Source organism: Cibotium barometz, chromosome 39, assembly GCF_041138505.1.
Source record: "Cibotium barometz isolate CiBa-2024 chromosome 39, ASM4113850v1, whole genome shotgun sequence".
Lineage (NCBI taxonomy): Eukaryota > Viridiplantae > Streptophyta > Polypodiopsida > Cyatheales > Cibotiaceae > Cibotium > Cibotium barometz.
Genome location: NC_141084.1, coordinates 44,234,766 through 44,247,864, shown reverse-complemented (window position 1 = coordinate 44,247,864; position 13,099 = coordinate 44,234,766). Strand labels below are relative to the sequence as shown.

Sequence of the window (13,099 nt, the reverse complement as noted above, 5' to 3'; positions counted from 1 at the left end):
TAGCCCATGGGGTGCTTTCTCCTAGGCGAAGAGAAAAGTACTCATGTCCTCGGCAACAAACAAAAATAGATAAGGTGCCATGTCGGACCAAGCGAGAAAGCATAAATATGTTGCCTCTAGCGAGAAAGCATAATATGTTGCCTCTAGCGACCTGGATGAGACCTTGGCTATCCGAAGCCAAATAGAGCCCAAAAACACCTCGGACCCATTCCTTGGAGAATCCCATCCGGCACATAGTCTCCTCTAGAAAGCCCCAATCCACCCTGTCATCATAGGCTTTCTCAAAATTCAGAAGGAACCTCAGCTGGGCTGCAGCAGGCGCGAAAAAGTGAAAATGTTGTCCAAAGTACTCTGCAGCTCCTAGGACGGTGATGGGCCTCCACTGCCCAATCTGCTTTTCTCGTTTTCTACCACTAAAGATCAAAAAAGACTGAGACTCTTCTCCGTTCGTTAATTGTGGGGGCTAGCCCAATGAAGTCAAAAGCAATGCCTCTTTTGAGTAGGCGCACTTTGGGTAATGGGAGCAGCTCAGTGCCGCGCGCATTAGCTTTAACTTAATCCGCAATGTTATCCTTAAAAGCTTGTAGTGCGGGCTGGGGTCTAATCACAGGAAAACAACGTGTATTATCATCTTCAAGCAGGTAGTGGACAAGTTACGTGAGGGCCTGGAATTCTTGCTGCCGGGTTGCCTATAAATTCAACTCATCGCAGCAGTATCGCACGCTCGTTGGCAAAAAACATGGGACGTGGTAGAATGCTTTTTGCGCTAGCTCTGATGGCGTGCGCCATCATGTGGACGTGCATCAGTGCCGCCCGGGAGGAGCCCGTCCAGGCCAAGCCTGAGGAGACGGAGGGCGGTTACGGCTATGGCGGCTATGGCGGCTACGGCGGCTATGGCCACGGGGGTGGGGGCGGCTATGGCCACGGGGGTGGCGGCTATGGCCATGGAGGTGGTGGTTGGCCTGCCGACCGGACACAAGAAACGGAAGGCGGATACGGTTATGGGTACGGCGGCTATGGGCAGGGAGGCGGCGGCTATGAGTACGGACATGGGGGTGGCGGCGGCTATGGGCACGGAGGCGGCGGCTATGGGCATGGAGGTGGGGGATGGCCTGCCGACCGAACCCAAGGAACCGAAGGCTACCATGGAGGCGGGTATGGAGGAAGTGGTGGACACGGCCACGGACACGCCGACACCGCCTCCCAGGCCGAGGCCCTACACCCCTGAATTTGAACTTGAGCACGGTATGTCGCTCTCCATGAATAAGAGAATGCTTGCTCATGTTGTCCTTAATTTCATACTGAACTCGATGCATGGATTGCCACAGTTGGATGTTTTGGACACGCCCCAGAAGAAGACAGTGCATGAATAGATGACGACCACGACTCACTGGTTTTATGATGTACCTACTTATCCATGCAATAGAATAATGTCTTCTTCCACCGCTTGCTATACTCTTGTTTTAAAATTGTGGTTAGGTTTGTATTTGTGATTCAAAGTTTGCCCTACCCTACATGAAAGGGTCGCTACTGATGCAATGTGCATGGAAAGCGCCACCACTAACGTCTCCAAAAGGACCACTAGTGGTGGTGACCTCTTTGCTTAGGCCAATGCTGGGCAAACGAGTCAACCCACGCACACGAAGGTTATATTGCAAACCACCTCAAAAGTGAGTTTTAGCTCCTTGAAATAGGCAAAACATCCGAATAAGCTTGAGTACAACCACATGGGATGCCTATAACACCAATTGTGACAGGCATTCAATGTTGCCCCACAGGGATTTCATTAACGTCTTCACAATTTCGTGATCACGTTAACAAAACTTGTTATTAACATATTAAAACTTGTGATCACATTGTATATTCACATGACCTGAGCAATGACCTGCCAAAATCTACTAGTCCCGTATCCCCGCCGGGCTTCTTTGTTTTTCAGGTGGGCCCGCCGGGATATCTCAATTCCCGGCAGGCCCGTCGAGAAAACAAAAGAAGTGAAAAAGTGAAAGAGAAAATCAAAGTCTTGAAGGCAGCGCTTACAAGAAGAAGTTGGTGGAACAGTGTGATGGATGCATACCATGTAATGATGCCTGTTATGTATGCCGTATGAAGTCTTGATCAAAGAGCGCCTAAACTCGAAAAAGCATGGATGCAATGGTGGACTGTCCACAGCGGAGTTTGGAGTGTCCTGAGAAACTAGAGCATTCAGTGGTGGAAAAGTAATGGCATGTACCATTCTCCAGTAGACAAAGAAAAGTCCTATTGAAGTACTTCCATGCTAGATGGATTGGAGCGCATTCACCACTACACAGTGCTGCTTACATGCTATATCCTGAATACTGGAATATGGATGTGATGTCCAACGTTGAGGTGGTTCAAGATTTTTATAAAGTGGTAAACACTTTTTATAATAATAATGATGATCATGTAAAGTGCATAAAGGAGATGACCTCATTTCGATTGAAAGAGGGTTTATTTTCCAACTCCCTTGTTCAATAAATGGCTAAAGAAGAGCAGCCTGCATGGAAGCGGTGGATGATGAATGGTGGTGAGCACTATGCTTTATTGCGCAACCTTGCGATGAAGGTTCTAAGTCAGTGCTCTTCAAACTCAGGCTCAGAAAGAAACTGGAGCATGTACAAATATATTCACAGTACTATTCGCAATCGACTTCTTGCAGATCGAGCAGATAAACTTGTTTACATGTATTGCAATGAAAAGATCTTGCGAGACATTGAAAGCGAAGAGTATGAAGAAATATGCCTAGATGGATGTACGATTGTGATGATGTAGGAGACGAGAACTTTGATGTTGGACGTACATCGTGCACTAGCCTTGAGATGATAGAAGACAATTTGGACATTGACTTAGATGAGCTTAATTTAGCAGACGAGAGGGTAAATGGTGAAAGAATTTTGGAGCAAGATACTGACATAGAGGAAGAAGCCCACTACAAGAGGTTGAGGACATACCGACGCCAAAATACCGACGGAAATGTCGAACGTCGGTATGTCCGTCGTCGTGTTGGAGGAGACAAGCATGGCGGGGTTTTTTTAAATTTTCATTTCCCGTCGCGTATACCGACGCCTATACCGACGCTTATTCCGACGCCGATACCGACGCATATTCCGTAGCATATACCGACATATATTCCGACGCATATTCCGTAGCATATACCGGCGCTCGTAAGTTTTTCACAGCCGAGAGCCTATTTTTTGGTTTTTTCACAGAATTGAAGAAGCGCTGCAAGCACGCGAAGAAGGTGCTTTCTCTCCCTCTTCTCTTTCCGTCTCTCTCCTCTTTTTTCCTCTCTCCTCTTTTCTCCTTCTTTCTTCTTTTCTCCTCTTCTCCTTCTTCTAACATGTTATTGCATTTGCTTTTAGTTTTTAATTTAAGAATTAGGACGTTTAGGGTTTTGTGTTTTTTTGGCTCTCTATGCATGTTGAGATCTAGAGCTCTCTATGTATGCATAGATCTCCTAATGCATGCATAGAGATTTTAGGGTTTTGTATTAGTTCTTTTTCTTGTGTTCAATTTACTAATTAGTTTGTTTAATATTTTGTTTTGCAGCTCTTTCACCTCACCAATCTTTCACCAATCCTCTCCTTCAGCTTTGCAAAAAAGAGGTAGATCCTCTTTCGATTTTTCTTGTTTATGCTATTTTCTATGAATTTTTGCATCCTTGTTTTATGGTTTAGGGTTAGTTTTGGGTTCTTGTAAGCTTACACATAGGATTAATTCAATATCTATGCATAAAACCTATAATAAGCTTGCAATCTCTATTATCCATGTACGTAAAACAAGATCATGTTTATTACACCATTGGGTGATGGGATTAAGGGTTAGCATAGTGCATAAGGCATATAGCATAGAGCTTATGCATAGAGCTTATGCATAAGTCTTGCATAGAGCGTATGCAAGAGATTTATGCATAGAGCGTATGCATAAGACTTATGCATATGACTTATGCATAGAGTTTATGCATATGGCTTATGCATAGAGCGTACGCATAAGACTTATGCATATGGCTTATGCATAGAGCTTATGCATAAGGCTTATGCATAGAGCGTGTGCATAAGGCTTATGCATAGAGCGTAATTGCATAGAGCGTGTGCATAAGGCTTATGTGAAAGGGATTAAGGGTTAGCATAATAGTGCATAAGGCATATAGCATAGAGCTTATGCATAGAGCTTATGCATAAGTCTTGCATAGAGCGTATGCATAAGACTTATGCATAGAGCGTATGCATAAGACTTATGCATATGACTTATGCATATGGCTTATGCATAGAGCGTACGCAGGTAGGCTTATGCATATGGCTTATGCATAGAGCGTGTGCATAAGGCTTATGCATAGAGCGTAATTGCATAGAGCGTGTGCACAAGGCTTATGTGAAAGGGATTAAGGGTTAGCATAGTGCATAAGGCATATAGCATAGAGCTTATGCATAGAGCTTATGCATAAGTCTTGCATAGAGCGTATGCATAAGACTTATGCATAGAGCGTATGCATAAGACTTATGCATATGACTTATGCATAGAGCATACGCATAAGACTTATGCATATGGCTTATGCATAGAGCTTATGCATAAGGCTTATGCATAGAGCGTGTGCATAAGGCTTATGCATAGAGCGTAATTGCATAGAGCATGTGCATAAGACTTATGTGAAAGGGATTGTTGAAATGCAATTGCAAATGCCTTGATTGTGGTTAACAAATGCTTATGCAAATGCCATGGTGAGGGCATTGTGAATTGTTGGTTTGTATTGGAGCTTTTGGATGATGGATTGAGGCATGAGTCCATGCTTTATTGCTGAGTTCTAAATTGTAAAAGGGCATGAGTCATGCTCAATACTTGTAAGCCAACAAACTTGTTCTATCATTTGATATTATCCACATCATTTTGTACCTACACTCACCATTGCAACCACTTCAAGTTTCTATAGAATCTAGCAATGTGTGAGGGTACCTTGGCATTGGTTGGAGAGGCCAAGGGGAGAATGGCTTGAACTCTTTGTGCCGTGATTGCTTGGTAAAGCGGTACGAAGGGGGATTAGGTACACCGGTGTGAAGAAATGGCCTCAACCTTCACCTTGGAGGAAAACTCGGTGAAGGGGTGAGAAGAGCTTGGCCGGGAGATCGGCAAGCTTCAACGCGCGTCCTCAACAATCCTCACCATCGACTTTGTGGATGCATTTGGGCAATGGGGCCCCTTTTCCGTCATATTGTGTGGATATTGCAAATGCATATGATCTTTCATGATATTGTGGGATGCAAAGAGTATTGCGTACAAGTTTTAAGAAGTTGCATTTTCATTTGAGATTTGGTTCCAATTACAAAGGAGACTCTGGCGGAATTTACGCATAAGACTTATGCATAGAGCGTGAGCATAAGACTTATGCATATGGCTTATGCATAGAGCTTATGCATAAGACTTATGCATAAGGCTTATGCATAGAGCTTATGCATAAGTCTTGCAGCCTTATTATGCAAGCTTATACTTATAATATGCATTTAGATTATTGCATAAGGCCTTTATAAACAGCTATTTATGAATAGAGATAGCTTCTCTCTCCATCCTTGTTCAAATTCTATTTAATTTTGTATGGAGAGGAGATAAGCTGATTTGTGTTTAACGAGCTGCATATACATGTTATCCTGCTAGATGGAGCCTCTCAATCTTGAAGAGAGAATAGCGTGTCCATGCATGCGATGTAAGTACCAAATCTTTCGAAAACGAAGGATTTGCAACGAGCATGTTCATGACGCTGGAATATTTCCAATGGAGCGCTTGCAAAATTTACGGTTTCAATCGTACAACCAAGCAAGTGTGCAGCCGCATCTTGATAACATTGCGCCTGTGAATTCTCGTCCCCAACAAAGGATGAGGATATCGCAGGAGGGAGTGACAGATGGAGCTCAATTAACAGCACCCGAGGGAATGGAAGAAGGTCAGGAAATGGAAGAAGGTCCAATGGAAGAAATGTTGGATGCCTTCATCGAGCAACAAGAAGCTCTCTTCGAGGAGCATGAACATGAAGATCATCAACCACGACATTCTCAACGGTCAAATTATGAACCAGAGGAAGAGGCCATGCGTAAACTTGCACGCCTTCCATTATACAATGGTGCCAACATATCTGTATTGCGTGCATCTCTTACGATGCTAAATTTGCAGTCAGTTTTTGGATGGTCTAATACAAGTGTCACTGAACTATTCAAGTAAGGTCTTTTTTTGGAGATTACACCTACTGTTGAAATGTTAAATTATCAACTTGTACTTGAGAAAATCTTAATAGTAACGATCAGATATTGCCATACTTGTAGGCTTTTGAAAGATCAAATATTGCCCCCTGGCAACGAGATGCCTCCATCTCGTGCAGATGCGAAGAAGTTATTGAAATCCATAGGCATGGATTACAATAATATTCATGCTTGTCGCAATGATTATTGCCTCTTCCGCCATGAATATGAGCATTTGCAAGAATGTCCCCATTGTGGCTCTAACAGATATAGAGAAGATGTTCAGGGGGAAGCTGTCCCGGTAAAGGTTCTCAGGCACTTTCCAATCATTCCAAGGATAAAAAGCATGTTCAGGTGCAAATCAATAGCAAGCTTGATGACATGGCATGCCACAACTCGATCCACAGATGAAGTGATGCGTGTGCCTGCTGACTCACCCGCATGGAGACACATTGAAGAGAAATGGCCGGCTTTTAAGGAAGAACCTAGAAACCTCCGTCTTGGCCTAGCAATGGATGGTGTAAACCCTTTTGGTTTAAGGAGCTCTTCATGGAGCACATGGCCTGTTTGCCTTGTGAATTATAATCTTCCGCCATGGTTAGCAATAAAGAAAGGTCATCTGTTGCTCTCATTAATAGTTCCAGGAAAGTACAAGGTGAAGAACATGGATGTATATTTGGCACCACTTATTGATGAGTTACACACCTTGTGGAACGGAATTGAAGTGAAGGACATGTCAAAGCAGCAGAATGGCCAAAGACTTACAACTGTGCAAGGTATTCTCATGTGGACAATGCATGATTGGCCTGGCTATGGAGAATGCTCAGGTTTGTCTATATCGGGTTACAATGCATGTCCTGTATGTGGTCCTCGACTTGATTCAAGATACTCAAAAGCATTACGAAAGAATGTCTACCAAGGACATGTTAGGTATCTTCCAGAAAATCATGAATTGCGGGATGGTAATCTAGGAAGACCTCCTCCAAGTGCATTGAAGGCAAGCGATTCGAAGATCAAATGGGAGGAATGTGGCAACTTGGCATGTCCTGGGATGAAGAGGCTCTCTATCTTTCACCAACTCCCCTATTGGGGTGATCTCCTTATAAACCATTTGCTTGACCCGATGCATATTTTCAAGAATGTAGCTGACATTCTGTGGAAGACCATGACAGGAAAAAAGGAGACTAAAGGTCAAAGGGATGACTTGGAAGAGATTGGTTGCATGCAAGAGTTGTGGGCTCGCACTAGACCCAATGGAAAGGTTCTACTTCCAAGAGCCCCACGGGTTTTTAGTAAGATGGAGGAACAACAAGTCAAGAGGACAATTTCAGAGTTTCGGACTCCTACAGGTTGTATGCATTGCTTGAAAAGTGCATTTACAAAGGATGATGATCTTAGTGGCCTCAAGAGTCATGATTGGCACAAGTTTCTACAATTTGTGCTACCCATAGCAATAAAAGATTGCCTCACTGAAGACATTAGAGCTACTATCTATAAGATTGGCACATTGGTGCGCTGGATTTCTTCAAAAGAGATAAAGAGAGACACTTTGGAGACAGCGCGTTTAAACTCCATAGAGGCAGTCTGCATGGTAGAGAAGTTTTTTCCTACAAGTTTATTAACAATCCAGATGCATCTGCTAGTTCATGTTGTAGATGAGGTTGCAGTTGCTGGAACAGTCCATTCAAGATGGATGTTCTTTTTGGAGAGGTTTATGAAGACATTAAAGGGATTTGTTCGCCAAATGGCTCGCCCAGAGGGTAGTATGTCAGAAGGGTGGCTGATACAAGAGTCCCTTGTTTACATCACTGAATATTTAAGTTCCTCAGATCCAGAGATACCTCGACTATGGTCTCAGAGGTCCAACAGGCGAGTCATTGGTGAGGAACCTCAAGGCCAAGGCATTAAGAGAAAGATGGATAACACTTTGAGAGAAAAAATCAACAAATTTTGCATCTTGAACTCTCATGTAGTGGAGAAGTGGATTGAGACATATGAAGCTCTCAAGCGACAGCGAGTACAAGATCGTTTAAGTTTCAGAAGGAATCGCACTACAAGAAATCTCCCATATCCAGAAGGTATGCAAGCTCTTCCGGACTTTCCCACAGGTAGATGGCTAGAAGCTACAATTTTAGAAGCCAAACGTGCTGGTTTACCTATAACAGAGGAGGAGGAGGAGCTTACAAAAGGATGCGATTGGCATGTGAGTGTTTAAGTTCTACATGTCTCTCATTTTTTTCTCTACATGTCTCTGTGTTTGATTCTCCATCAACAAACTTTTTGTGCTATTTGTAGTATCACAAATATGGGGCGTTTTGGTCACATGGACGTCATTTTCGAGTAGAACGAATAGACCAAAGAAGAGCAACCTTTGATTGTGGTGTCACAGCACAGTTTGTTCAAGAAAGTCGTGCAAGTGCAAGTGATGATAACACAATTACTGGAATGCTTGATTACTTTGGAACCATTCAAGATATATTAAAGGTTGGCTTCAGAAGTTTTGAGTTGTTTATCTTTGATGTGAAGTGGTTCAAGGTAATCATGAATGGGCCACATGCAACTGTACGTAGAGACAAGAGTGGCCTCATCCAAGTGGACTCCACAAAGGTATGGACCGATCAGCAAGATACTTTTGTGCGCCCAGAGCATTGTGAGCAGGTTGTCTTTAAAGCGGATCCAAAAGATCCACGCTGGCTGTTTGTGGTTCAAGTCGCCCCCCGCAGTAAGCAAATTTTTTAAGAATTTGAGCTACAACAAGGTGATGTGGATGCACAGGGTAATGGAGAGCAGCAAGAACAAGCCGATATCAACAATGAAGAGGAGCAAGCAAATGAAGAGAAGCAACTAGAGCAAGATCCAAATGAAGAGGTGCAAACCAAGGAAGCTGAAAAACAAGTTGAGGAAGAGGACATAGATGATGAAGACATCCTTCATCAAGGGACTTTTAATGATGAGGATGCTGAAATGTACATAGACATAGATCTCTTTGGGGCTACTGATCTTAATGAGGATGATAGAATAGATAATGATTTTTAAAATGATGTATCTCCATGATTATGCAAATAGTTATGACATATTTGTAATGGTTTTATGACATTGAAGGTCCATTCATTGTTTACCATAGTTAATGTTTACCATCATAATCACTACTGTAGGAGCAAGTTGATATAGTTTTACCAATGTTGTTTATCATTGTTAATGTTTATCTTATGGTTCTTTCATTCATTGTTTACCGTGTAATTTTCATTCCGTACAAGTTTGTCATATGGTTTTTTGTCCAACAGGCCATGGGTGACTCACCGCCCTACGACTACAGTCCAGATTTCTCATTTAATCCTACACCGCAGGGCATGAGTCCCCAGCAGTTATATGGTTTTCTTTCGTCCATGACTCCAGAGCAGAGAGCCATGGCTCAGAGTTATTGGGGTTCAGGAGCAGGGACATCTGCCTCACCATCTGGCTTCCCGACGCCAGTTCCCACACCCGTGGGTACGACAGCAGCTCCCACACCTCATACCACACAGCCTTCCACTCCTCTTACAGCTCGATCTACCACCTCTTCACATAGACGGCGCTCACGTAGTAGGTCTTCAGGGGGAGGTTGTTGTGGTGGTAGTGCCACAGATGCTGTGACACCACCACCACGTGAGCGTCGTCCTTCGCTCTCATCTGTTGATAGCACACCCATAGGGTCACCTTCCACTCCCTGGGGTGCACATGACCATGACAACAGCAAGATTTACACAATTAGGGATGGGGCCCCAATAATGGATAGTGCAGGGAAGGCAATGAAGACACGCATTCGACAACTGTGCACTATACAGTTTCATGACTCTGTCATGACTAAATGGGATCAGCAAGACAAGGGGAAGAAAAATTATATAAACACAAAGATAAAGCAAGAGTTCCAGCCATCTGACCCTATGAATGTCGTCTCTAATGAGTGGATACAGTATACAGCTCGCATTTTGATGGGGCATCGTAGGTCAGAGGCGAGGGACGCATTCAGAGAGGGGAAGGAGAAACCTGTTTGGCTAGATGACAGGGAGTGGGCAGCCATTGCTCAGGAGCTCACCGAGACACCAGACAGGTTTCAACAACAAAGAGAGGCGGCAAGGGCAAGACTCCAAATAGTAGGGGCTTCTCATCTCGGGAGTGGTGGTTACGAAACCATGCGCCATGAATTCGTAAGTGTTTGTAGCAATTTTATTTATTTAAATGTATGTATGTGGGCTAAATGTTGATTTTTTAAAAGTTATAATTGTTAATCGTGTGTGCAGGAGTTGGCCATGAATCGCCCACCAAGCAGGCGAGAGGAGAAGTACGCTCACAAACATGGCCTTGTGGCCTTGTTTGAGATGCTTGAAGAAGAAGGAGAGACCGTCAATTGGGAGGCATTACCATGATGTAAGATGACCTTCAAACTAATGAAATATGATCAAAACATTCTTGAGTATTAATGTTTAATTTAATTTCTTGTTTGTCGATCAGGAAAATATGCAAACGAGCACGGTTGTTTTTGTGCTCTATTATAGACAGAATGGTGCTGTCTGTTTGCTGTTGTTGATCCTGCTCATTGCAGGCAGCTAGGCAACAGCCAGGCAGCACTATTCTGCCCAAAAAAAATTTTCTGCTACAGCGTCGGTATATGCCCCGGTATCAGCGTCGGTATATACATTGGTATACACGCCGGTTTACACCTCGGTATATAATGCGGTATAGACGCCGGTTAATTTGTCGGTATATGAACCAGTATAGACGCCGGTTTAAGCGTCGGTATTACCCCCGGTTAGCGTCGGTATAGGCGCTGTTATATGCGCCGGTATTAACACCCGACAGTTATACCGACGCTACGATACCGGCGCTTATACCGGCGCTTATACCGATGACGAGGCTTTTTTAGACCCCGTTAATTAGCGCCGGTACAAGCCCCGGTATTAGGCTAATATGTAGTAGTGGCCATTTCATTAATTTCATAAAAAATACTTGTACAAATGATTGTATTTGGAGAAATTATCAATACAAAAGTAGGATCTATGTCTTTCTTAGCTTTCATCTTGAAATGAATTACGAATTGCACTAGGAGTTGCATCTAAAGGTCCTGGTGGTTTATATTCGCTAGCCATGCCGAACACTATATAAATACCTTGATTTATTGGGGCACTGCACAATGCACATGTGGAAGTACTTTGTATTTACCTCACTAAACATATTAAGTTGTAGTAGTGTCCACAGGGCAGTATATACTGGCCGCTCCACCCATCGAATACTATGTAACATACAAGACATTGGGGGGTGGAGGAACTAGTAGCCTCAGCAGAAACTCCCACAAGATCAGGATGTATCAAAAAATGAGAGGTGTGGTTCCCTTGGCGCACAAGAGCTATACATGAAGAGATGGTCTGTACATCTTGGCTGATCTTTGTGAGCTGCTCTTGAATCCCTCTTTTGGCCGGGGGAGGAGTTGACGCTTGAGATAATCGTACAGCTTCTTTCTCCTTCTCTGCTAGCTATGCCCCTAAGCTTTCTTTGACCTTGTTTAACTCCAATCCAGCGCCCTCCACCATGAGAGCAAGTTCCTCCCTTGTGAATGTCACTGTCTCTTCACGTATGTCGTGGGTGTTGCTAGTGGTCTCTCTGGAGGCGAAGTCCACTGGAGTTTCTAAGATAAATTGTGCATATAGCATCTTAGCAAAATAGAGTGGAGCGTCGACGTTATGGAGAGGATGACCGTACACCTCCAAGAAAATGCACTCGGCATTAATTTTGATATCATTATGAGTGCAACGCGAAACCTTCCATCTTCCCTTCTTAATCTCGCCATCTAGACATGGCCATATTTCCTTAATCATCTCTGTGGTTACGCGTTTATTTATGTCTTTCCATTGGACATAAGTAGGATTTATCCATTTCGACAACCTGCATGCTGTTCTCGTAGCTTCGCGGGCTGTCAGTCCATGTGCAAGGGCCTTCATTCGCTCATATGCCTTCTTGGCTAACTCTTGATGCTCGTTTGCTATGCTCATTTGCTTGTGCTTCTGCCATATCTACATGAACGTAAATGACTTTAGGATTTTAATGAACTATAAAGATCAACGTAAGATAAATTGACTATTACCCTCAAAAACTTAAAGTTTAACACCACGAGATGAGATATGAATTGCAAAGACTCACTGAGAAATATCCAGTTGACTCAAAGAAAATTTCAAACAATGCGTGCACATCAAATTTTGAAGACAAAACATAAACTGAAACACCACAAGAGGAGAGAGAGATTGCAAAGACTCAATGAGAAAATATTTCAAACAATGCGCACATATCAAATTTTGAAGAGAGACGAACAAAGAGCCATTCTTGAAACTAAATCTCCTGATACTGTTAAATTACAAAATTAGGGTGAATGACACCGATAGCTCTACAAGAAGACTATAAAAGGAAGCACTTAGCAAGGGGGAAAAGTAGCACTTCTCACATTTTGGAAGTCTTGTTCCCACCCATGGAATATATATATATATATTTATAAGTGATAATTTTTAACAATTTCTCTAAGGCTTGACCTTCCTAAATTCTCATGATAATAGTTTAAAAGGTACTTCGTTTAAAAAAGGGTTGAGCTTCCACACAAGGTCGTTCTCCTAAATCATATGGTCACACCCTCACAGGTTGTCTTAAAACCATAATATACGTGAGAAGGTCAAAGCTCAATGTAAAATGTGTTAAAAGGTAAATACCTAAGTTTATCTATACCCTTTATTGTCCCAGTTGATTCCTTTCCATTCTTATTAGACTTAATACTTTGGATTCTTGGATGTGAGGCTGAAATGTCCACTATGGCCACATGTAAACTTCAAAAAACA

At 43.0% G+C, this 13,099-nt stretch overlaps 1 protein-coding gene across 3 annotated transcripts; it reads left to right on the top strand.

Annotated features, from left to right (window-relative positions):
• Positions 1 to 690: 690 nt before the first annotated feature.
• LOC147616137 (uncharacterized) lies at positions 691 to 11,290 on the top strand. Of its 3 annotated transcripts, XM_086778766.1 has the most exons (5): positions 696 to 1,245; positions 1,329 to 3,623; positions 9,527 to 10,429; positions 10,523 to 10,649; positions 10,734 to 11,290. In XM_086778766.1, exons 3-4 carry the CDS (start codon positions 9,530 to 9,532, stop codon positions 10,646 to 10,648), a joined length of 1,026 nt encoding a protein of 341 aa, XP_086634892.1. In that variant the 5' UTR covers positions 696 to 1,245; positions 1,329 to 3,623; positions 9,527 to 9,529; the 3' UTR covers position 10,649; positions 10,734 to 11,290. The 3 variants fall into 3 exon arrangements, with proteins under 3 accessions (XP_086634890.1, XP_086634892.1, XP_086634891.1); XM_086778765.1 differs by lacking the exon at positions 10,734 to 11,290 and having other exon boundaries at positions 10,523 to 10,697; XM_086778764.1 differs by lacking the exons at positions 9,527 to 10,429; positions 10,523 to 10,649; positions 10,734 to 11,290 and having other exon boundaries at positions 691 to 1,245; positions 1,329 to 9,349.
• Positions 11,291 to 13,099: the final 1,809 nt, after the last annotated feature.

Bases quoted from the DNA above. Each gene is read 5' to 3' on its own strand.
- LOC147616137 (XM_086778764.1), top strand. From the start codon at position 6,259: ATGTTAAATTATCAACTTGTACTTGAGAAAATCTTAATAGTAACGATC.